The 25,000-nt window shown below is 52.0% G+C and overlaps 1 protein-coding gene across 2 annotated transcripts in view; it reads left to right on the top strand.

The window, feature by feature from the left end:
* Grid2ip (Grid2 interacting protein) overlaps positions 1–25,000 on the top strand; it is a 43,140-nt gene that overhangs the window by 1,781 nt on the left and 16,359 nt on the right. Inside the window, exons 2-12 of one of the 2 annotated variants that reach the window (XM_087903311.1) lie at positions 3,196–3,350; positions 14,121–14,369; positions 14,552–14,637; positions 16,034–16,103; positions 17,020–17,114; positions 17,354–17,537; positions 19,190–19,344; positions 22,034–22,174; positions 22,858–22,955; positions 23,103–23,220; positions 24,525–24,880. In XM_087903311.1, the coding sequence (XP_087759437.1) occupies positions 3,196–3,350; positions 14,121–14,369; positions 14,552–14,637; positions 16,034–16,103; positions 17,020–17,114; positions 17,354–17,537; positions 19,190–19,344; positions 22,034–22,174; positions 22,858–22,955; positions 23,103–23,220; positions 24,525–24,880 (1,707 nt within the window). Of the gene's footprint in view, positions 1–3,195; positions 3,351–11,398; positions 11,527–14,120; positions 14,370–14,551; positions 14,638–16,033; positions 16,104–17,019; positions 17,115–17,353; positions 17,538–19,189; positions 19,345–22,033; positions 22,175–22,857; positions 22,956–23,102; positions 23,221–24,524; positions 24,881–25,000 lie in introns of those variants that run through there. The other variant, XM_087903310.1, reaches the window with a different exon arrangement.

Raw genomic sequence — 25,000 nt, 5'->3', positions numbered from 1 at the left:
AACAAATCACGTCTGTTACTGTCCCAGGTGATTTGCTGGGACGAAGCAAGCAAGCAGAAAGCTTGTCCCATCTAATTCCTGCAGAGTTGGAAGGCAGCAGTTAGAGCCCCTAGAAAGGCAGAGTGGACATATAGACTTGTCCAGATATATAGCTGGCAAAGATGGACTGTGCCAGGCAATCGGGGAAGGTCTGACGTGATGTTTTTCAGCCTGGGGATATGTGAATGGTAGATTCTGATTGGGGCCTACCAAGCACTCCCCAAAAGTAGGTAGATGCCAATAAAAGATGGCCTCTGTGGAACCCCCACTAGTTTATAGTAACCAGCTCCCCCACCCGGGTTCCCACCAGTGCTCGGCCTGCCCCAGTTTTTGCTTCTTTAAGTCACTGATATTTAATAGAAAACCCATTAGTGCCCCGTGATGGAGTCGCACGCTTCGATGTAGGTTGGGAACATCTGGGTAGTGACACCAAAACCGCTCTGTGGCCCGGGCCCCAGGAGGGGGAGCTATTTTTTCCTCTTTCTTACATAAAGCATCCTTGCAGCTAGCCACACACTCTTTTGAAATGAGGCTGTTGCTTCTGGCTTTGATTCCAAACCTGCAGCCCTTGCAGCATCCCGGGTGTGCAGGGGTTAGGGTTGGTGGTGGCTGGTGTCACAGACGGTCCTAACCACTTTGAAGACAGCAGAGGTGAGCCGGGGACCTCAGAAAATGCTGTGTATCTGCTGCCCTTTAGTTCCACCCCATAAATATGCATGGAGTGCCCGCTGTGCGCCAGGACCTGTGCTTGAAGCTGGGCTGCAGGCAGATGAGCAGCCATCCATCATCGCTGATGGGCATTTAGACTGTGATGCACAGAGATCCCAAGTGTTGGAAGTGACCTCTGCTCAGAATCCCTCGGCTTCACCTGCTAATGCCAACCTATCCCCTATCCTCTGCTCTCACTGATCAGAAAGCCTGCCGCGATGCACTAGCGGAACCACCTGGAAAGCAGTTGGGACCTTAGAGATAGCTCAGTACATAAATGCAATTGCCACCCAAACCTGGTGGCCAGAATTCCACCCCCAGGATCCATGTAAAGGTGGAGGGAGAGGTACAACTTCACAAGGTTATCCCCTGAACTCCAGAATTGGGCCAAAGAGTGCACACACATATACAATAATAATACATTTTTCAAGGATTTGTTTATTTTATGTGTATGCGTGAATGACTGAGTGTACCTGTATCATGTTTGTGCAGTACCCATGGAGGCCAGAAGAGGGCATTGAATTCCCTAGAACTGGGGTTACAGGAGGTTGTGAGCTGTCCAAGGTGTGTTCTGGGAACCCAACCCAGGTCCTCTGAAAGAGCAGCAAACGCTTTTAACCACGGAGCTGTCTCTTTAGACCCCCCCTTTTTTTTAAAAAAAGAAAGCTGTCAGACATAACTTCAGTTCCAAGGTTCAGTAGTAGGACCAGCAAAATGGTTCAGCAGGAAAAGACATACTTGCTGCAAAAGCCTGACCCCTAAATTCAGTCCCTGGAGTTCACAGAAGGAGAGAACTTTCAGACTCCAGAGATTGTCCTCTGACCTCCACACATGTATTGTGGCACACAGACACACACACACACAGAGAGAGACAGAGACAGAAACAGAGACAGAGACAGAGACACACACAATGTAATAAAAATGTACTGACAAAAAGATTAACTTCACTCATAGGAGCATGAGCCTGCTTTGTCAGGATATTGCGTGAATGAATTCATAGATATCAGGTCACTGAATGAAAGAATGGGCTTTAGCTTGGTCCAAGGCACTTAAAAGGCAGGAGGATACCTAGTCTGAGCCCAGGCTAGACAGCATAGCAAGAATCTGTCCAGAAGAGAAACAGAAGGAAAGGAAGGGAGGGAGAGAAGAAAAGAAAGGAAGGGAGGGGTGGGTGGGAAAAAGGAAAAGAAAACTGTCTCAGTCTGGTGACACAGATCTGCTGTCTTAGCTACTCAGAAAGCTGAGGCAGGAGAACGACAGGTTCCAGGCCTACCTGGCTGCAGTGGAGATTCAAGCTCAGCCTGGACAGCTGAGTGGGACATCTCAAAAAAAAAATTTTTTTTAAGGCTGAGAGTGGAGAGCCACTGAGGAAGACACCCAGTGATGTCCTCTGGCCTCCATATGCACACACATGAACAGGTAGGTACACACGTAAACGCCATACACACAAAGAGAGCTGGGGAATGTAGCTTAGTGGCACATGCCTAGCCTGAAAGAAACCCTGGGTTCCATCCTCAGTACTGCAAAACAGAAACAAAACCTAACGTGTGTGTGTGTGAGAGAGAGACAGAGACAGAGACAGAGACACAGAGAGAGACACAGAGAGACACAGAGACAATGAGAGAGAGAGAGAGAGAGAGAGAGCTTTAGGTATATGAACAAGCTGCTTTCCAGGAACACTGCGTGCATTTGCACACCCAGTTTCAATGGCCCCCACTCCCCTCTGAATAGCTGTTCCCTTATTAGCATTAGTTAGTTATGTGCATGAAGGGAAAGAACACCCCCCAAAAAAGTTCAGAAAGTTAAAATTCAGGGCACGCTTTCTATAGTGCTTTTGTTGAACCAGAATATTCTCTGTAGGGACCCTTAGCAAACAGTGCCGCGAAATGAAACACCAGCATAGTATTATAATAATAGTAACCAGCAATTAGTGAGCGCGTGGCACGTGCTTAACCACTTATATTAAATCCTTTGATCCTTAGATTCCTTGGAATGGCTGTTCCTGGGCTTATGAAATGGCTCAGCGGGTAGAGGCATTCACCCAAAGCCCTGAGGACCTGAGTTCTGTCCCTAGAACCCACACGAGGAGAGAGAACTGACTTTGCAAGCTGTTCTCTGACCTTCACAGATGCAGATATGCAAAGAAATGTTTAAAAAAAAAAGCCAACAATGGCGGATCCTGGGTTCGAATCCCGATCCGATAACCTTGCCTATCACATCAGCTGTGCGAACTGCCCTTCCACAAGTCACTACTCTGTAAGTCCTTCCTCTGTCAGCCTTTGCGATCTTAGCTCTCTAGATACAAGGTGAAGATATTCATAGTCCCTGTCTCAGGGCACCTGAGACATTAGAGGTAGAGTCCGGTGGGCCAGTGTTTCCTGTGCCGGCTGTCCTGTGGAGGTCAACGGAGGGCTCTCTGTGGTTCTACCTGGCATCTTCTCCTCGCAGGTGGATGACATCCTGGGGAACCGGCCCACAGCCAAGGAGCAGATGTTTGCTGCACTGAAGCAGTTCGCTGCCGCGCAGCAGGTGGATGAGCTGGTGTGGGCTCTCACTCTGGTACTGCCCAGCGAGGCTCAGGGGCCAGTCCTGGACAACCTCAGGTATCCCTGTTGATGTCAAGATGGGAAGATCAAGTGGGTTTCACTCAAGGAGGGTGTCTTTCCAGTCCAAGTGAGACAGGGGCCCTGCTCTCGAGCTGGTGACCAAGGTGAGCCTGTCTCAGCGGTTGTGTTTGTGATGGCGGTGAAGCTAGCTGATGCTGGCCTGGAAGGGGTGGCCTCCTGAGGTAAAGCCACAGTTTCTGACTCCACGCAAACCACGAGGGCAGGAATCTCCCATAGGACACCAAGACACGCCCAGCCCTGTACTGTGACCAAGCAGTGGCACCTTAGAAGGAAACAACTCTGTGAGGGTCCTGACACCCACCCAGCCCTACAGGCAGTGATCACCCTCTGTCTCTTGATATCCCCCCCTGTTTTTTTTTTGTTGTTGTTGTTTTGACATAGGGTCTCCTTATGTCACCCAGGTGGGGCCTTGAACTCAAGGCTCTCCTGCCCCATCCTCCCAAGTGATTACAGGTGTGAACCATCACATCAGACTCCTTCTGTGTGTGTGTGTGTGTGTGTGTGTGTGTACGCAGGGTCGCTCTGGACAGCCTGAACTTGGATGGCTATATAATCCAGGGTAATCTAAAATTCACAAAGATCTTCCTGCCTCTGTCTCTTGAGCTCTGGGATGAAGATTGTTCCAACACCACACCCAGACACCTTTTTTCTTCTTCTTCTTCTTCTTCTTCTTTCAGTTTTTTCTTCTTCTTTCAGTTTTTCGAGACAGGGTTTCTCTGTAGTTTTGGAGCCTATCCTGGAACTCTCTCTGTACACCAGGCTGGCCTCGAACTCACAGAGATCTGCCTGTCTCTGCCTTTTGAGTATTGGGATTAAAGGTGTGCACCACCACTGCCTGACTCCACCTTAATTTTTAAGACAAGCTTTCTCACTGAACCTGGAACTTTCCACTTTAGCTAGACTTGGCTCTGCAGGTAGAGAGCCCCAGGTTTCCACCTGTCTGCCCCTCCCCCATCTCAATGATGGAGTTACCCAGAGCCACTGTATGTCACACACATGTGCACGCTCTCTCTCTCTCTTGCTCTCTCTCTCTCTCTCTCTCTCTCTCACACACACACACACACACACACACACACACACACACACACACATACACACGGTGCTGAGGTTGGAACTTGGGTCTGTGCTTTTCTGGGCAAGCACCCCGCCCACTGATCCGTCTCCCCAGCCCCTAAACTAGGGCTCTTTGATATCAGTTTGATGATGGTGATGATGGTGGCGGTGGTGACAGATATGTGCCAAGGACCACATTAGATCCTTGAAGGGCACTCTGTCACCTAATTGAGTCTGCACATATAGTCAAGTTGAGATTCTGAGAGGATCACAGAGCAAATTGGTGGCGGTCACAGGATCGTGAACCCTGCTAGCTGCTGTGCTGAGCTGGGTTTGCTCACCCTCTAAGTTTATTGGAGGAAATTTCTGGTGGGTTCTGGCTTGGAGTGACCCAGGATCTATCTCCAATCCCTGGTCTCCTTCACGGAGGGCCTCGTCTACATAGGACTGCAATCAGACAGCCTCTCTGAGTCCTGCCTGGCTTTCTCTCCAGGCTCTTGCCTCTGTGGCCAGCGATTGCCCCGACCCCTCCCCCTTCCCGGGCTCAGTCTGCCCCCTCCCCTCGCTGCCATTCACCCCGCGGTCTGCCCCTCCCTCTGGGCCTGGCCAATGTCAGGGACTGAGCTGGCCAGCCCCCCGCCCCCACCAGCCCGGGCTCAGCATCTCGACTCCGCAGCGAAACGCACTGGAGGCCACCGAAAGAGGCCACCATGAGCTGCCTGGGGTGAGTAAGGGGACTGATTCTTGCTGGGGAGAAGAAGAAAAAGCTCTGGATAGGAAAAAAAAAAAGTTATTTCTAGGGCGGAATTTGTCTCGGAGCCGATGCAGGGGGCTGAGGACTTCCTGGGGAGGTGACAGGCAGAGCTCGGTTCTGCCCAGTTCCATGAGGGCTGGGCTTGTAGGGGGACGCGACGGTCCCCAGGGAACTTGGTGCGTTTGTCTCCAGGTCAGACTCAGCTGGAGGATTGCTCAGATTTTCTGGTTTTATCTCAGTGCTGCGGGGCTTCTGTCTCCGCCACCTCTCTTGGGACAGCGGCAGCGGCGGCTGCCTCTCTGCTGGCTGTTTTTCCTCCCCAAGCGATCGACAGGCCCCTGTCAGCTGAAGATCAGGAAGGGAGGAGGTGGTCTAGCTTTAGAGCCCGGAAAAAGCGGGAACCCCTGGACACTCCGGGATGCCCCGGTTGCCCGCTGCTTCCCTGGGGCGCTACTGGGAGGATGAATGGAAACCCTATGTTGCCAGCGGGTGTCAAGTGCGACAGGAAAATTGAGGAGGTTGTTGGAGGAGGGGGCGGCGCCCAGCTGGGCTTCGAAAAGAGGGTAACGTGGCAGAGGGGTCTTCAGACAACACCTCCCCACCGCCACCACCCTCCCAACCATTCTGCATTTCCTCCCTCCTCCCTCCTAGAGCTGGCCAGCTTCCAACGTCCCCACTGTGTGATGAGCTCTTGGGTGTTGGGGATTTGAGTGCAGTCTTTTAGAGAAGTCTCAGAAGGGACAATGAAGCATACCAGCCCCGCTAGCTAATTCTGAGATCCAAGTTCAGAGGCAGCCCATTGCTAACCCAGACTCCTGCAATCAGGACAGGGACTCAGCAGGTGTCAGCACTCCAGCTCAGAAAGCTGGGTCTCAGAGGGATCCCAAAGAGAGTCCTGGGGACACGAAAGTCAGTCACCAAGAAGAGTTCAACACCAAGCATCTAGTCTCATCTAGCCCCCTCAAGAGCAGGGGCACCCTAGCCTGCCATTGAACAAGGACAATGGGGAATCACTGTTCCGGTCCAGGAGCCCACATGGCAGAAAACCAAGGCTTAAACAGGAGGATGAATAGACAAAGGGTGGTAGGTGATGCTGCTGCTGCTGAATGGTGTGTGTGCGCATGTGTATATATGTGAGAGTTTTCTTCAGAGCCACACCTGAAATCTCAGCTACTTGGGAGATTAAAGCTGGCAGGTCACAAGTTCAAAGCCAGCCTGGGTAATTTATCAAGTCCCTGGCTATAAATAAATAATTTTTCCGAGGAGGTTAAGAGCCACTTGGAACACAGAAGAGTGGCCTATGGTGGGGGGGTAGAGTTGGGGGTGACAGCAGCGACCCCAGCAGAGGAGAGAACTGTGGAGTGAGATCACAATCCTGAACCCTCTCCCACAGTAGCCACTAAGTACATGTGGTTATTGATATGGATGAATTTTTCATAAATTTGGATGACCACACAACCCCAGCACTTGGGAGGCTGAGGCAAAAAAAAAAAAAAACAAAAAAAAAAAAAAAACCCTGCAAGTTTGTGGCTAACCTGGGTTACACAGAAAGGCCCAGGGTTCAGTTCCCAACACTACATAAAACCAGGGATGGTGGCCGGTCAGTGGTGGTGCACACCTTTAATCCCAACATTCAGCACTTGGGAGGCTTAGACAGGCGGATCTCTAGGAGTTCAAGGCCAGCCTGGTCTACAGAGTGAGTTCTAGGACACTCAAACAATACAGGGAAATAAAACAAAACAGGGAATAGTCGCGTACACCTACAATCTCAACATTAGAGAGGCGGAAGTAGAAGGCACAGATGTCCAAGGTCATCCTAGGCTACACAACAAGTTTCAGGCCAGCCTGGGCTACCATAAAAACTGCCCAATTTTTATAGAGTTTATCTGGCTCTCATTAATCACACTTTAAGTACTTGATATAAATATAGGGTGAGTGGCGATCATTTAGGGCAGTCAAGACCTGGAATGTGTCCGGGTTTGTGGCCACAGTTTGCAAAGGCATCGTGTCCCCTTACAACAGCACTTCTTGCTGCTACTCGGAGCCTAATTTGGGTCTGTCCCCCAAGGAATCTCAGTCTGATTAGGTGGTAAAATGGCTTTCTAATTAGGACAGGACAGGCAGTTTGGAAAGTGTGATGTGTCCAGGAGGGAACAGGAAGAGCAGCTGCGGGGATGTATCTGTTGGGGGAGGGGAGGGGGAGGCAGGTAGAGAATAAAGCAACTGGCATGGCTGAGGTGGTGTGATCTGGAATTTCCACCTGGAGCCCTGGGAGCCCTTCACCAGTGGTACAACCCTGAACATGGGAATTGACCTCCATTGACTGTCTGGTAAATAGGGTTTATCCTACGTGCGTCCAACAGGATTCTGGGTAAGACGCCCTATAAGTGAATTGCACTGAGTATAAGCAGAGGAGGAGGGTAGCTGGAGGCCTGGAGGGGGAGAGGAACCCCTGTGTCAATGACACCATGATGCCTTGGAGCCAAACGTGGGGGTGCACACATTTAGTAAACCTTGTACTCAGGCACCTGAGGTAGGGTTGCAAGTTTGAGTCTACAGACGGGGTTCAGGGCCAGCCTGAGCTACATAAAGAGCCCTCAGCACAAGGAAAGAAAAACAAAAACAGGAGATAGTCCTGTGGTAGAGTTCTTTCCTAGTATGCCCTAGACCTGGGTGTGATCCCCCGTACCACACAAGGAAAATATTTATGTGCTATATAATGCTGGAGAGACAGCTTCATGTGAAGTGCTTCCTGTAAAAAACACCTGAGTTCGGCTCTTCAGCATCCATGTAAAAGTCAGGTACAGTGGCACAGCCTGTAACCCCAGTGCTGGGGAGGCAGAGGCAGGATCCCTGGGACCCACTTGTCTTCCTGTCTGGTCTAATCAGTTCACTCCATGTTCAGTGAGAGAGCCTGTCTGAAAGAAAATAAGGTAGAGTGCAATTGAGGAAGACATCTTGTATTGACCTCTGACCTCCACATGCACACTCAGGCAAAGGCATCTCTCTCTCTCTCTCATACACACACACACACACACACACACACACACACACACACACACACACACACAAACATTTAAAAATAAACAAACTCAGGGCTGGAGAGATGGCTCCGTGGTTAAGAGCACTGGCTGCTCTTCCAGAGGTCCTGAGTTCAATTCTCAGCAACCACATAGTGGCTCACAGCCATCTGTAATGAGATCTGGCGCCCTCCTCTGGCATGTGGGCGTACATGGAGGCAGAATGTTGCATACATAATAATAAATAAACCTTTAAAAAAATAAACAAAGCCAGGCATAATGGCACATGTCTTTAATCCCAGCACTCACAAGCAGAGGCAGGCAGGTCTCTGTAAGTTTGAGGACAGCCTGGTCTACTTGATGAGTTTCAGGCCAGTCAGAGCTACATAATGAGACCCTTTCTCAAATAAACAAAATAAAACAAAACCATTTATGGTAGCACACACCTTTAATCTCAGTGCTGAGGAGGCAGAAGCAGGTGGATCTCTATGAGTTTGAGACCGGCCAGACATACTGTCTCAAAAGAAAAAATAAAAATATTTATACATTATGGTAGGTAAAGCAGCTCAGTGGCTTGGGTGCTTTTGGCATGAGCATGAGAACCAGTGTTCAGATCCCCAAAGCCCACGTTAATCGTTCATCTGTAATTTCAGCTCAGAAGACAGAGATGAGGATTCCCCAGAGCAAGCAGGGTAGCAAAACTAGCCTTATCGATGAGCTCTGGGTTTGATTGAGAGACCTTCCCTTAATGAGCAAGGTGGAAGAGGGATGGAGGAAGAGCTGGATATCAGCCTCAGCCCTCCACATGTATAAGCACATAAGTGCATGCACACTCTGCATATATGCCCACATTCATGCAATCATGCATAAAGCACACATGCACACCGCAGTGTGACTTTGGGGTTCCACAGTTTCTCTGTGACTGGGAGCTGTCCCATGCACATCGGCCATTTGGAAGCCTTGGCCTCTACCGCTAGCACCAGCAGCACATCCTTCTCCCAGCTGTCATTTTGTGGCAGCCAAAAAATGTCTTGAGATAGTGCCAGCTGTCCTCAAGGGGTGGGGTGGGGTGGGTGCAAAATTGCCTCTGGTTGAGAATGGTTGTTCTAGATGGCAATGCTCTTTTTTGCGGAGGTGAGTGTGGTAGATCGGTCCACGTACAGCCTGTTCCCCGGTGTCTACACCTTGCTGTCTGGAGTCCCCTGGCCAAATGCCCCCACCACTGCCACCCTATCTGGGGATTTCTCTGTGATGGCAGTGGCCTGGCCCTGAGACAGCACGTCCAGACTGCAGCGTGGTCATTCATCCCATGCCTTTCATCCTCCCTGCCATCAGCCCAGTGGATAATTTCATAGCCTTTAGGAGTGACTGGTTCTGGGACAACCATGCTGGCAAGTAACACCATGAATGCGTCGGCCATGATGGGACAGTCATGGGCTTGCCGTCAGGAGCTGTGCTCAGGATGAGACTCGTCAGGCATGGGGGAGGGCAAGGGAGACACGGCATGAGGAGGCATAGCTGCTGCTGCTGCCGCCGCCGCCGCTGCTGCCACTGCCACCGCCACTGAAGAGAAATAGCTCAAAGAGCTTACGACTGGGCAGTGGGGCCAAGAATGGGTGGAGGGGACTGAAGTGTCGGGGAGCAGCCTGCCCTGCTGGTATTTTTGTTTTGTTTTTCAGGGCTGGGGATTGAACATAGGACTTTGTTCTTGCTAGGAAAGCCCTCTACCATGGAGCTCTGCACTAGTCCCTCGTTGGTAGATTCTAGCTCGGGCCCCAAGTCACACCCCAGCCCCTCACTGGGGGATTCTAGGCAGGTGCTCTACCACTGAGTCACACCGCAGCCCCTCACTGGGGGATTCTAGGCAGGGGCTCTACACCAAGTCACACCCCAGCCCCTCACTGGGGGATTCTAGGCAGGGGCTCTACCACTGAGCCACACCCCAGCCCCTCACTGGGGGATTCTAGGCAGGTGCTCTACACCAAGTCACACCCCAGCCCCTCACTGGGGGATTCTAGGCAGGGGCTCCACTTCTGTATTTAAAGATTTAACCATTCAGTCAAACATAGTAGAACAGGCTTACAATCCAATCTACTCAAGAAGCTGAGGCAGGAGGATCAAAACTTCAAAGTCTAGGCCGGAAATGAGGTTCAGTTTGCAGTGTACTTACCTAGCACATACATAGACCTCATTTTGATTCCCTGGGCTGGAATAAAACCAGGCCTGATGGTATGTGCTTGTAACCGCAGCACCCAGGGGATGAAGGCAGGGGGTCAGAAGTTCAAGGTTATCCGTAATTGTACAGCAAGTTTGACACTGTCCTGAGGGTATGGGGAGAGAGAGAGAGAGAGAGAGAGAGAGAGAGAGAGAGAGAGAAAAGAAAAGAAAAGAAAAGAGAAGAGAAGAGAAGGGAAAGGGAGGAGGAGGGAGGGGAGGGAAAGGGAAAGCAAAGGGAAAGGGAAGTATTCCAGTCCAGTCTGGATTAAAGCGAGCTCAAAACCAGCTTGAGGAACTTCGTGAGACTCTATCTTAAAATAAGAAGAATAAAGTCCTGGGGATGTAGCTCAGTGGTACTTGAGTAGCAGGTGTGAAACCTTTGTTCGAGTCCAGTACTGGCGGAAAAAAAAATTTACCCTCTTGTCCCATCCCATACCTTTTACTGGGTTAGCTCCCAGCGTCGTCCCCCTCCCTGGACGGACCAAGACCTCAAAACTCTGGGTTCTTCTGCCTCCCCTCTAATCCCTAAACCCTACCATGACCACCCACTGCTCTGGAGTGTAGGTACTCTCTGGCCCTGGCCTGGGCATTCAAGGTCTCCTCCTCCTCCCTACTTCCCTTGGGTAAGTTTCCTTCATTGGCCAACTCCCTCGAAGTCCTCTACCTTCCCAGGTACTACAAAAGGGGATTCTTCTAAACGGTGTTGGCTGTGGCAGAGTGTTGCAGCCACTGTAAGGGGGACTCGCAGGGCGAGTGATGTCCCGGGCAAGACTCTTGGAGAGGGACAGAGTAGAGAGCCAAAGGAAGGAGCTTAACAGCCTGGAATCGCCGAGATCTCCACTCCTTCAGGAGCACCAGCTAGTTAAGGGTCCAAGGGAGGAGAGAGAAAAGGCGGAACTGGGCGGAGCCACCAAGAAGGGGCGGGCATCGGGCCACCATGCGGGACTGGCCGGGAGGGGCCATGCACGCTCGCCCGGCAAAGACGCGTGGAGTCGCGGGTACCCTTTCTGTCATCGCGGGCTCTGCCACCCGCTACCCGGTGCGCACCTGCCGCGCCGCCCTCGCGGATCCAGATGGGGAAGGACCAGGGCTTCTCTCGGCACTTTAGGTAGCTTCCCCATCGCGTTCTGCGCCTCTGGGAACCCTGCGCCCGCATCCACCCAACTTGAGGTTGGGGGAGGGGGCTGGGACATCGAGGGGGGGTTCCCTGTCCTGGGTGGGCAACCTATCGAGACTGGGCGGAGTCCAGAAACAGGGGACAATAGGAATAAACTGATGGTTATGTGGGTGGTGAGGTTTAGACGTTGGGTAAACCTGGATGGTAAACCATCCAGGACCCACACGCAACCCAGAGGAGTTGGGGTGAAGTGAAAGGCCAAGATTAAAAAGCCAACCTCCCTGCATTGACTCACGGGATAGGACAGAGGACCAAGAATGGGGTTGTCGCGTGCTCTGGATGAGAACCTAGCGCATCGCATCTAGTTCTGAGTTTGGAAGGCAGAGACCTTTCCACTGTCAGGAACTGCCGATTGCAGCCTCTGAGGCCCCTACCCCTGTCCCCACCTGTTCTCAGATCAAGTGCTAGCTGAAGAAAGCTGGGCTGGGCTAGAACACAGGAAAGAGAGGACCCTAGGGGAGGTTCTGGTAGCAGAATTGGCCCAGTGGAAAGTTCTATACTGTGACTCCCAAGAAGAACCCTGGGAACTCAGGAAGGCCTGTTGGCATAGCAAGGGCATAAGGAGCCTTGGAGGCCCATTGTTGGGCTGTCACAGCCAAAAAGGCAATAATCTGTCCCTATAATGAATTTGGCCCCACTGCATCTGGCTGTGCCAGCTTTAATTAACCTACAGCAGTGCCAGAACTTGGGTGGCTGGGGCAGACAGTGATGGAGACGCAGGGAAGGTTCATGCCAGCCAGGAAGGGTGTCTGGCTCAGCAGGCGACCTTGGCCTCTGGCCCATGCTTGGCCAGGACGCCAAGCAGGGAACTAGCCACCAGTCCTTCCAGCTCCCCAGTTTGTGATTCAGCCTGGTGCCCACCTGGCAAGCAGGACTTTAACTACTTGGTGTAGGATGCTGAACTGAGCTGGGCATCTGACCCCTGCCCAGATTAGAATCTGAGCCATTTGCCTTGCAGGGGCTGAGGTCGAGGGTGTGAGGTGGACAGTCTCTGTGTCCTTTGCCAGGACATGCGGTGGGAGGATAAGGAGAGGGCCCTGTGGCAGGCAGATAGAAGTGTCAGGCCCAGGAGACCTCCTAGTCACCTGGAGTATCCAATCCGAAGCAGAACTCCCTGGGGGGCGGGGCTAGCATGAGCCCTCCTGAAGAATCTGCTTGCCTTCTGTCCCACCAGGGAGTTCATTCTGCTCAATGAGCCTTCTTAACCTGCCTCACTGAGGCGGGCAGAGCCACAGAGCAAGTTCAGGAGAGGGGTACCACAGCTGCATGCCGGGCCATCGCTCCCCTCTCTCTTTTCTCTCCTGACTCCCCATTTTGCCCTTGGCATTGGCTCCTGGTACAAGGAAGAGGGAAGGGAGCCTTGGGGCACAGCCAGGAAGCAAGCACTTGCTAATGTAAGCCCCGATTCCAGCTGTGTCAGAGGCCAGCTGTGTCACCCTGGTCAGTTACAGATTTCTGCCTGACTCAGAATCCTCTGCCGTGGGTTAGTAAGTCCACCAAGGTGTTAGCGGAAGCTGTCGTGTGGAGATGGGGTTGGATCACTCACAGACACGCACCCGCCCTTCCTTCTCAAGTGCCAAGTCCTTTCCGGTCATTGTGGCCCACAGCCCAGCTACAAAAATCAAGCTTTGGAGAGCTCCTTGAATTACAGGCACCAAGGATTCATCCCAGGGTCTGGACGCTTCATGGAGGCTGTCTTCTCCCACCACCTGCAGGATGACGTCTTCACAGACCTTCACAGTTGAGCCCCTAATAGCTGGCAGGGACAAATGGGCAGAGGTTTACTAAATACATGCAGGGGACTGGGAACACACACACACACACACTTAAAAAATAATAAAAAGCATTCTTTTAAAAAGATTAAAGCGGCGGGGGGGGGGGGTGACGGGAGAGTGGCCCAGGCAGAGTCAAAAGCTTGGAGGTGGTAATTGCCTTCACAGTTGAGGGCAGAGAAGCAAGCAGGAGAACCGCGGGTGTGAGGATTCTCAGAGGAAGTCAGACATCCCGCCGATACCTGATGTAGTTTTCTCTAGCAGTCACCTGAAAATAAGCCGGGGAGAGAAGAGCATTAGCCCAGGCTTGACCTACTAGGTGCAAGTGCATGAGAGGACAGAGGGGGAGAACGAAGAGAGATGGAAGACAGGCAGGAATTGGGATACTCCATAGACTGCTTTGGGAGAAGGAAGGCCCCACAAAAGTTAGGGTCGTGCGGCTTTCCCAAGGTGTGTGTGTGTGGGGGGGGGGGTGACACCGCACTCCTGACGTCGTCTGGGATAGTCAATTCTCTCAGTCCCCCATGTGAGTCCCAGGGAATCGAACTCAGGTCTTCAGTCTTGACAGCAAGTGCTGCCACCTGCTAAGCCATCATGTGACCAAGTCTCCGACAACTGGGAAAGCAAGTCTGTTCACCCAAGGGGAGAGTGAAAATTTCCCTGGTTACCCCTGGAAAGGGACAGGAGAACCACTAGGAGGCGCCTTTGGGGTGTAGTCAGGGGCCGCGCCTGACTGCGGCCCTCGCTTTGCAGGATCTTCATCCCCAAGAAGCATCGGGCACGTTTCGACGAGGTGGTGTCGCAGGGTCTGCTGGGCAAGCTGTGCCGCGCTCGGAGGGCGCAGGGCGCGCAGCGTTTGCGCCGAAGCCGCAGCGAGGAGCGTCCCGAGCGCCTCCTAGTGTCCACGCGCGCCAGCGCCGCCCCGCGCCGTCCTGATGAGCCGCCCCCGCGCAAGGCGGCCTCGCTGCTGGGCGGCCGCACCGGCCCTGGGGGCCCTCGCAGGTATGTAGGGCGCTGGTAATAATAAGAGATACCTCCCGTGCGCGAGCTTAGGTAGGAGACTTGTGCCGTGGGCGAAGGACAGGGACGTGAGACATCCGCTCCCTGAGCTCTGGTCTAATGTCCTCAGGGTGAGACGGAGAAGGTCACTTACTTCCAACCCCCCATCCCATCCTTTCCCCTAGGACTGTTCGAGTATACAAGGGCAACAAGAGTTTCGGCTTCACTCTGCGCGGCCATGGACCGGTCTGGATTGAATCTGTCCTGCCTGGTGAGGGATAGACAGGTTGCCCTGCCTGAGTGTCTAAGATCAGAGATGAAGTGAAAAACCCCGTGGTAGCTCTCTCTCTCTGTGTCTCTGTCTGCCTGTCTCTCTCTCTCTCTCTTTCTGTTGACTGCTAGCCACATTGCATCCAAAGTGAAGAAGCTGAGAGTGAGGGCTGAGAAGACGGCCCAATGGTTTGAGCAAGTGTTGAGTAGACATGAGAATTGGAGTTTGGATCCCCAGAACACATACAAAATACTGGGTGGGATGGTAGCCTGCTGGTAATTCCAGCCTTGAAGGGAGGAGATGGGACTCTCAGAGCACGCTCGCTGGCTGGCAAGCTAGCCACATGGATGAGCTCCGGGTTTGAGTGAGAGCCCTGTCTCAGTGAGCAAGGTGGAAGGTCATCTCTGGCCTCTACATACACACTCACACATGCACACACATCCACCCACACCACACATATACATCCACCTACACACATGAAAACACACGGACACGCATGCATGCCACATGCACACTCATGGAAATAAAAGGGGAGAACCATCAGGGAGTGGTAAATGCTAGCACTTGGCGTGCCTTCTCTGTTTTAGGTAGTAGCCTCCCTGCCCGGGGAACATCTCTGCTGATGGCTAAAAGGGGTCTCCCCACATGGGTTACCATGATGAAGACATTCTCTCACCTTCTCAGAGACTAACTTTAGTTCAGATAACCCCTCACAGGTGTGCCTGGAGGCCTGCCCCTAAGTGATTCTAGCTTTTGTCCAGCTGGCAATATTAAACATCGTGATTTTAAACAATGCCCATGGGCTCTTAGGTTTAGAGGCTGCTGCCCTTCTGGCTGCCTGGTTCTTAGCCTCAAGCTGCAGAAGGCAGGTGGACAGTGGCCTACTGTGGCACGCTCCCTAGAGGAGGTGTGGGTTGTGGATTGGTTGGTCCACATGAAATGCGTGCTTATTGGTTGGTCTGTGTGAGATGCATGCTTAGGATTATGGATTGGTTGGTCTGCATGTGAAATGCATGATGGCAGGTGAGTCCTTTTCTATCCCTCAGTTGTCTCTAAAGCTCATTTATCTTCTTTTAAACTACACTTATTTATTTGGAGGAGGAGGGATGGGAGCACACATGTGTCATCCGGGGTGTGTGTGTGTATGTGTGTATGAAGGTCAGAGGACAACTTGTAGGAGTCAGTTCTCTCTACCACATGGGTCTCAGGGAGCAAACTCAGGTAGTCAGGTGAACTTTCTGGCTCCCTACCCCATCTCGACAGCCCCGAGTCTCTCTTATCACCCCCAAAATTGAAGAATGGTTATTTGGCTCACACCATGGGGGAGAGAGAGGAGAGTCCTATACAATTCCACTATGAGGTGGTCAGCTGACTATATACCTTCTCTCTTCTCCAGGCAGCCCAGCTGAAAACGCGTCCCTCAAGTCAGGTGACCGGATCCTCTTCCTCAATGGACTGGACATGAGGTGAGCCGTCCCTGAGGTGTCTTGTGATCTTGGAGATGAGCCATCCCCCAGGACTTTTGGCCTCTTGGGACACTAACAGTGGCCCTGATGGCCTTCTGGCATATGTCCTATGGCTTATGTCTCCTGTGCCTACCCATCGTCCCCTGAAGGCTGTTTTTTTTTTTTTCCCCTGTCCTACTGGGAACTGAACACAAGACCCTGGGTTAGGCAAACACTATCTCAGAGCTACATCCTCAGCCCCTTATTTAAGATTTTTCTTTTTTAGACAGTGCCTCACTCTGTATCTCAGGTTGGCTTGAAACTCGCTATGTAACCTGGACTTGCCTTGAATTCATGAAAATCCACCTGCCTCTAATGAGTGCTGGATTGCAGGTGTGAGCTACCAAGCCAGCCCTGTTTAAGTTCTTTGTTTTGAGTCAAGGTCTTGTTTAGTTGTCCAGGCAACTTGGACTTGCTGTATCGTTCAGACTGCTTCAAATTATGCAAATTCTTCCAATCCTCTTGCCCCAGCTCCCCAAGTGCTGGGATTACACCATGCTCAGCCAGTACCAAGGATTCCACTTGAACCCATCCTTCCATTTTGGCAGACCCTCCAGTCCATCCTTCCAACCGAAAATGTTACAGCTACATGTTGAGAACACAGAAAGGAAAAGACCAATTATTTCTTGCTCTGGAGGGGAGTCTTGGAAATAGCTCGGTTGATACGGAAATAGCTCCTTCTATGGCCAGGAATGCCAAACCCAGGGCATCTGCAGACCAAACTGTCGAATGCCTGGGGCACATACTGCACAAGACGTTAACTTATGTGAAAGTTAGGGTTCTGGCTAGTCCTGAATGAACAGTGGATTTGCTGGGTGACCTCTACATGATGGACAGACATCACTTGTCAGGCCCTCACGGGCCATCTCCTTTGCAGGAACTGCTCCCACGACAAGGTGGTGTCCATGTTGCAAGGCAGTGGCGCAATGCCCACGCTGGTGGTAGAGGAAGGACCGGTCCCTTTTGCTAGCGGTGAGACTATTAAGCCATACAAGTAATGTGTTGGTCGCTTCCCAGGAACGCCACCAGGGGGTGCTATAGAGCCCAATGCGCCGCGTTCAATGCTGTTCAGTGCTCTCTACCAAGGTTGCCTTTCCAATATATTGCACGCCCCAGCTCAGCAGGCTGCTGACCCCAGGTGCCTGGGAAACTGTACCTAGCCTGGTGACTCCAGGTCACCCGTACCTCCCCATGCCTGTGGTCTCTCGCAGATTCAGATTCTTTGGATTCCCCGACCCGGTCATCGGCTCTCACCTCGCTGCAGTGGGTGGCAGATATCTTGCCTTCCAGTATCCGAGTCCAGGGGAGGACCTTCAGTCAGCAGCTGGACCACCTCCTCACTCCTCCCGAGCGCTATGGAATCTGTCGGGCTCTCGAGAGCTTCTTCCAGCACAGGTGCCTGGGCATAGCAGTGATAGGGACCTAACCTGTTTGGGCCCCAACCAAGTCCCATCTAAAACTGGCAATCCTCATCCTCCTGCCTGTGCCTCCTCACCCTTCTTGGGTAGAGAAGGCCCTAAAAAGTCAATAGCTAGTATCAAGGGAGTTGAGGTGCCCTAGAACAAACCCCACCCTTTAAATTTAATTCTCTATTTACTTTTGAGACCCGGTCTTGCTCTGTAGCAGCTGACTGGGCTGAAACTCACAGAGATCAGCCTGTCTTCGCCTCCTCAGTGCTGAAGGCCACTGCCACTATGCCCAGCTAATCTGGACTCTGACACCTTGGGCAAATACAGACGTTTCTGTGAATTGAGGCAGGCAGAAACAGTTAATGGGACTCCAATCAAGAAACCTCACCAGTTCGCACTTAGCCCCCTGGATTTTTTTTTTTTTTTACAGTAGCTATGTCTGTCATGCCTTGTAGCAAGCCTTCCTCCTATCCATTCTTCTTGATTTGGTTGAAAGTATATATAATGATAACATTTAAATAACATATAGTGTGCAATATAATTCACATGCTATATAATTCAGTCATTCATTTGTTTTTAATTTTAAAAATTATGTGTATGGCAATTCTGCCTGCATGCAAGTGCACCACATATGTGCAGTGCCCACACAGGCCAAAAAGGGTGTCAGATCTCGTGGAACTGAACTTATAGGTGTTTGTGAGCTGGTAGGTAGGTCCTGGGAACTGGACTTGGGTCCTCTGCATTAGTATTACAAATGTTCTTTCTTTGTTTGTTTGTTTTGATTTCTGGAGAAAGGATTTCTCTGTGTAGCCCTGCCTGTCTAGCAATTCCCTCTGTAGACCAGGCTGGCCTCGAACTCACAGAGATCCACCCTCCTTTGCCTCCTGAGTGCTGGAATTAAAAGCAAGCACCATCACTGCCCCACAGCACAAATGATCTTAATCACTGAGCCTTCTATCTCTCTGGCCATAATTCATTCATCAAATTGTACAGTTCAGTGGTTTGGTGGTTTGGGTATCCTTGCAAGTATATGTAACCGTCACCACGGTGAATTTTGGAACCTTATCACATGTAAAAGGAATACCAACAACTTTCTGTGACATGCTCCTTCATCTTCATCCCCCAATCTTTCTCTTAAAAACATTTATTGATTGATTGATTGATTGATTGATTGAATATGGGGGTCATGCATGCCGCAGTGCCCACAGCCTGCTGAGCCATCTCCTCACCCCACTAGATGTTATTTTTAGCTCCAATTTTGCAAAAGAAAACAAGTTAAGTTGCATGAGAAAGGTCACTTAGTTGGTAAATGGCAAAGCTGAGGTTTGACTATTACTTTTTTTTTTTTTTTTTTTTTTTTTTTTTTTTTTTTTTTTTTTTGGTGGTGCTGGGAAATGAACCCAGAACCTTGGGTATGCTAGGTAAGCGCTCCACCAATGAGCCAATGTGTTAACATCCCCAGCCCAAACTGGGATTTGAATCAGAGTCGACTGCCTCTGGAGGCTGCCTTCCTGCCCTCTCTGCTCTGTCCTTCAACGTTGGGGGTCGAGGCATGAGCTGAATTCCAGGGTCTGGAACCACCACCTCGTCCACACTCTTGAGTGATGAGTTCCCTGCTTCTGCACCCCCCCTTTGCAGGAACATCGACACCCTCATCGTCGACGTGTACCCTGTTCTGGACACACCTGCTAAGCAGGTCCTCTGGCAGTTCCTCTACCAGCTGCTGACCTACGAGGAGCAGGAGCTGTGTCAGGAGAAGATCGCATGCTTCCTGGGCTACACGGCCATGACAGGTAAGCATTCAGTCCCTGAGGGTGGCTGCCAGCTGCCCCACCTGCCAGGTGACCCAGCAGACACCTGTTCTCACCTCCCAGAGGTCTGGCCTTCACATACATACGTCCCCATGCCCGGTGTCTGGCAGATACATACTCAACACTGGCGCTTGGCTGGGAGGACCGTGCTTGCCCAGTTGGTCCTTCATGTGGCCAGCACAGCATAAGTGTAAAATGCTCATTTCTTCATCCTTTCCTTTGCTTCCTCCTCTTCCTCTCTCCTGTCTCAAACAGGGTCTCACACAGTCAAGCTGACCTCAAACTCATATGTAGCCCAGGCAGGCCTTGAACTCCTAATCCTTCCACCTCCATCTCCCATGTGATGGGATTTTGGGTGTGTGTCACCTCAGCCAGGGTACATCAGTGGGGACGGAACCCAGGGTCTTGCCCATGCTAACCGAGTGCTCTCCCACTGAACTACAGCCCTGTCCTTGTTGGAGAATCCATAGCCAGGCACCGTGGCTCAGGCCTGTAACTTCAGCACTTGGGGAGGCTGAGGCAGGAAGATTCTAAGTTTGGAGCCAGCTGAGACTCACAATGTAGCTGTCCTAGTTAGGGTTCCTGTTGCTGTGAAGAGACACCATGACCATAGCAACTCTTATAAAGGAAACATTTGATTGGGACTGGCTTACAGTTCAGAGGTTTAGTCCATTATCGTCATGGCAGGGAGCATGGTGGCACATAGACAGATGTGGTACTAGAGAGGTAGCCACAAGTTCTACACCTGGATCTGCAGGCGGCAGGAAAAGAGAGTAATACTGGTCTGGGCTTAAGTATTTAAAACCTCAAAGCCCACCCCCAGTGACACACACTTCCTCAAACAAAACCACACCTATTCCAACAAGGCCACACCTCCTAATAGTGCCACACCTTATGAGCCTATGGGGACCGATTTTCATTCAAACTACCACGGTAGCCCATAGTAAGACCTTGTCTCAGAATCAAAACAAGAGGCTGGGGATGGTTCAGTAGTAAAAGAATTTACTGCGCAAGTAGGGGGACTAGAATTCAGATTCCCGGGACCCATATTAACGCCAGGTAGGTGAGGCTGACCACCTATAATACTAGCACTCGGTAGGTGGGGGATAGGGGACTCCTGAAGCCAACTGGCTATCTAGATTAACAAAATTGATGACGAACTCTGGGTTCAAGAGAGAAGCCCTGCCTCAGTATATAAAGGAGAGTGTGATAGAAGCACCTCTGACCTCCACATGTGCACACATGCATGCCCACAAACACACACATGCAAATATGCATACACACAAATACACATATAATTGAATTCATGCGTCCTGGTCACCATTTACAAATTCATCAGTCCATGTCACCTGGACTATGGCCCCATGGTCAGATCACCCTGGCTGGTAGACTCCACTGCACAAGCACACATGCAGGGGTCCGCTGAGCTACACACAACCTCATTCATTGTTCCAGTGCTACCTACACTGTTAGAGGACATCCCCCGTGTGCCTAAAACCCCCTACACTTGGGGCTGAAGAAAAGAATTAGTGATGTAAGGACTTGCTGTGCAAGTGTGAGAACCAACCCCAGTTCAAATCCCCAAACCCACATAAGTACTGGGTGAGCATAGTGTCCTGTGACCTTACCTGCTACAGACACTCTGCAGCCACATTTGCTATTGCTTCTCCTTCAAGGTACCTACTTCCTATAGTTTGGAGGATTGAGGAGGGCTAAGGGCTTTTAGCATGAAACACAGGGTCCCCAGAAGGGCAGCATGTGCCCAGAACATTTTCAGTTTGCCTAACAAGTTCTACTGGGTGTCGGTAAGCAGCCTGGAATAAGCACAGGGTGTTGGGACCCAGAAGCCTGGACCCAGAGCCCTGTTGGGAACAGTGCCAGCCTCCACTATGCTTTCCATCCTTCAGCTGCTTTTCTTACTCCAGGTACCTGGTTTCTGGTCTCAGGATTTCTGCTTAAGCATTACTCTAAAGAGCTGGAGATACATGTATTTCAGAGGTAGAACCTCTGCCTAGATTCCTCCAGTGAGGGGCTGGGGTGTGGCTCAGTGGTAGAGCCCCTGCCTAGAATTCCCCAGTGAGGGGCTGGGATGTGGCTCAGTGGTAGAGCCTCTGCCTAGAACCCCAGTGAGGGGCTGGGTGTGGCTCAGTGATAGAGTACCTGCCTAGAATCCCCCAGTGAGGGACTGGGGTGTGGCTCAATGGCAGAGCATCTGCCTAGAATCCCTCAGTGAGGTGCTGGGGTGTGACTCAGTGGTAGAGTGCTTGCCTAGAATCCCCCAGTGAGGGGCCAGGTGTGGTTCAGTGGTAGAGCCCCTACCTAGAATCCCCCAGTGAGGGACTGGGGTGTGGCTCAGTGGTAGAGCCCCTGCCTAGACTCCCCCAGTGAGGGGCTGGGGTGTGGCTCAGTGGTAGAGCACCTGCCTAGACTCCCCCAGTGAGGGGCTGGGGTGTGGCTCAGTGGTAGAGCTCTTGCCGACCATGCACAAGGTACTGGCTTTCATCTTCAGCACGACCTAAGAAAACCTGTAGCATTATGCTGGGGACAAGGCAGGAAGGCCCCAGGGTCGAGCGGTCACATATCAGTGGTGGTCACTTCTTCCCTCACCTCCCTTGCTGTGGAGGCTGATGGTTCAAGAGCGGCATGCCAAACCTTGCCTGTCCCACCACAGAACCTGAGTCCTCACTGGACCTGGAGCCAGAGTCCACACCGGAGCCCACGCCGGAGCCACAACCAAGGAGTTCCCAAAGAGCTTCTTCCATGTGCCGTCGCAGCCTGCGCTCCCAGGGCCTGGAGGCCAGCCTCAGCTGTGGTGAGGCCCCACCCCATGGAGAAAAACTGGGGCAGCTTTCCTCTCCTGTACATCAGAGTCAGCAGAAGGATGAGTGTATTAGTCAGGGTTCTCTAGAGGGACAGAACCCACACAATGATCGTAGATCACAAAGAGGATGTATTAGATTGGCTCCCATGGTAACAGCTGAGTGGCCCAGCAATGGCCGCCTGCATGCCAGAGAGGCTGCGCATCCATTAGCTGCTCAGTCCATGAGCTGGAGACATCAGTAGTTCTAGGTCCCAATTTAGTGCCTGAAGGCCCACAGGATTCCACAGAGCTATTAATCCAATCTACACTGGGAACCTGAAGAATGTGGCTTCTGATAACAGCAGCTGCAGTGGCAGAGTGGATAGACTCGCCAGCAAGGAGGGAAGGAAGGCAGGCAAACTTTTCCATCAGATCTTGTTCTACCTGCGCTGCTGCAGGAAGGTCCTGCCCACTCCAGGGGAGTATTCCCTTCTCAGGTAACCCTTCCAGGCAGTACCTTCAGAGACTCACCCAAAGGGAGACTCAGCTGATTCCAGTTCCAATTGAGCAGACAACCAGGGTTAACCATCCCGATGAGGAGTCGGGAACCTGGGGAATAGTGAGGCTGTGCAGGTCTGGACTGAGCCACAGAGCTCAGGAAGGATAATGAAGTCTCCGTGGCACCTTCCTGGCAGGTCCTGGTGATTGCCCTGAGATGCCTCTACCTCTGATCCCAGGCGAGCGTCAGGCTGGTGACGGCACATCCCTTCCGGAGACCCCCAACCCCAAAATGGTGAGGCCTTTCTGTCTTCCAGATGTAATCGATGATCATGGGCCCTGGTGGCCAGTGTGTGTGGGACCCTGACCAAAGTTTCCCAGCAGCTAGGGCAAACTGTCCATGCATGGTCCCATTGAACCACGAGTCTCCGTTGCCCACTAGATGTCTGCCGTCTACGCGGAGCTTGAGTCGCGACTGAACAGCAGCTTCAAAGGGAAGATAGGAACCGTGTCCAAATCCCGGGCGTCTCCGCCAGTCCCCAGCCTGGTAGGCACAGCAGGTATGGCCTCAGCCAGCCTCTGGTCCTGAGGGGGTCCTGGCTTCTGTCCTTCTAGGTGACTGTGCGTATGTCATCCCTGCTCCCAGGCACACCCCCTAGAGGCTGTGCATCTGGGTCCTAGAGAAACCCAGAGACCTCTGTGCATGTGCAACAGGCCATCGAGGTGAGCTTGTCCTTTGTGGTCTTCACCCCGGCTGGTGACCCGAAACAGCAGAGTGCTCCCCAAAACGAGTCCTCAAGTTAGCATGTGGCTCTCGAACACACTGTAAACTGCATGTCTTGCCGCATGAATGTCACAGCTGGGAAGACAGTTTCTCCGCAGTCTAAGCAAGACCAGCTGTGCCTGTAACACAGTCGTCTTAGCTACTCAGGACCTAAGACAGGAGGATCATAGTTCAAAGCCTGTCTGGGCTTCAGAATGAGTGCAGGGCTAGCCTGGGCAACTTATCAAGATCCTGCCTCAAAATGTTAAGAAAGTGGGGTTCGGGGTTGTTGGCAGAGTGTTTGCTTGGCGTACATGAGGTCCTGGGTCCATTCCCAGCACCACACAAGAGTGGGTGTGGGGGAGCACACCCGTGATGGAGACCCCAGGAAATGGAGGCAAGAGGCATCTTCAGCCTTCGTAGGGGGTTCAAGGCCACCCTGAGCTATGTGAGACTCTGTTTTTATAAAATATATATATACATACATATATATATTAAATATATAGTTTTGTTTTGGAGACAGTGTTTCTCTGTGTAACAGCTTGGCTGTCCTGGAATTTGCTTTGTAGATCAGGCTGGCCTTGAATTCACAGAGATCTGCCTGTCTCTGCCTCCTGAGTACTGGGGTTACAGGTATATACCACCACTGCCCAGCCAAAAGAAAAAAAGTATTAAGTGGGGATAAAGAGGTATACAGCTATAACTAACTGACAGGGTACTTGCCTTGGTCTCCACTACTGAGAAAATGGCGGTAGGGTGGGAGGGCAGATCCTCCCACTCCCTAAGATCCTCCTGTGTGTCTGAGACTTGCTGGGCAGGGGTGGTACCTCAAGACCCTTGCCTGAGACCTATGGGACGATCCCTCATGAGTCTTGGTGAGACCTTCAGGGAGGGGTATGTTCCCTTGTGAGCTGGGGTATGGCAAGAACTGAAGCCAAGAGATAGTCTCTGCTTCACCTCCTGTAGGTTTGGTTACTCTCTCAGGGAAGAGCCTGGGAGGCAATAGCCCAGAGACAGAAAGCATGACAGATGGCTGACCACTCCTTTACCCCATGCTGGATGCTGGCTGATAAACTTCCTCTTCTTCCACCACCAATCAAGGGCCCAGGACCCTGTCTGGAGTCTCATGGCCCAGCGAGCGGCTCCTGCCATCCCCCTGCTATGATCCGCTGTGCTCTGGGGGCCTGGCCTCCCCCAGCAGCTCGGAGTCCCACCCCTACGCCAGCTTGGACAGCAGCAGGGCGCCCTCCCCACAGCCAGGCCTTGGATCCATCCACCCCGACAGCCCGCCGAGTCCAGACCCCATCCGGCCACCCAGTCGCAGGAAGCTCTTTGCCTTCTCGCGCCCCGTGCGGAGCCGAGACACAGATCGCTTCCTGGATGTTCTGAGCGAGCAGCTGGGTCCCCGGGTGACCATTGTGGATGACTTCCTGACACCTGAGAACGACTATGAGGAGGTGGGCGTGCGAGTGGGCGTGGAGAGTTAAGGGGTGGAGGTGTATAGCGGGTACAGTGTCCCCCAGAGTCTACAGGAGGCCTGTGTCACTGCAGACTACCTCCGACTGCTTCATCCCTGC

The sequence above is a fragment of the Myodes glareolus genome, chromosome 2 (assembly GCF_982192425.1).
Source record: "Myodes glareolus chromosome 2, mMyoGla1.1, whole genome shotgun sequence".
Classification (NCBI taxonomy): domain Eukaryota; kingdom Metazoa; phylum Chordata; class Mammalia; order Rodentia; family Cricetidae; genus Myodes; species Myodes glareolus.
Note: the sequence above shows the minus strand (reverse complement) of the source record. Positions and strands in the feature narration are given on the sequence as shown.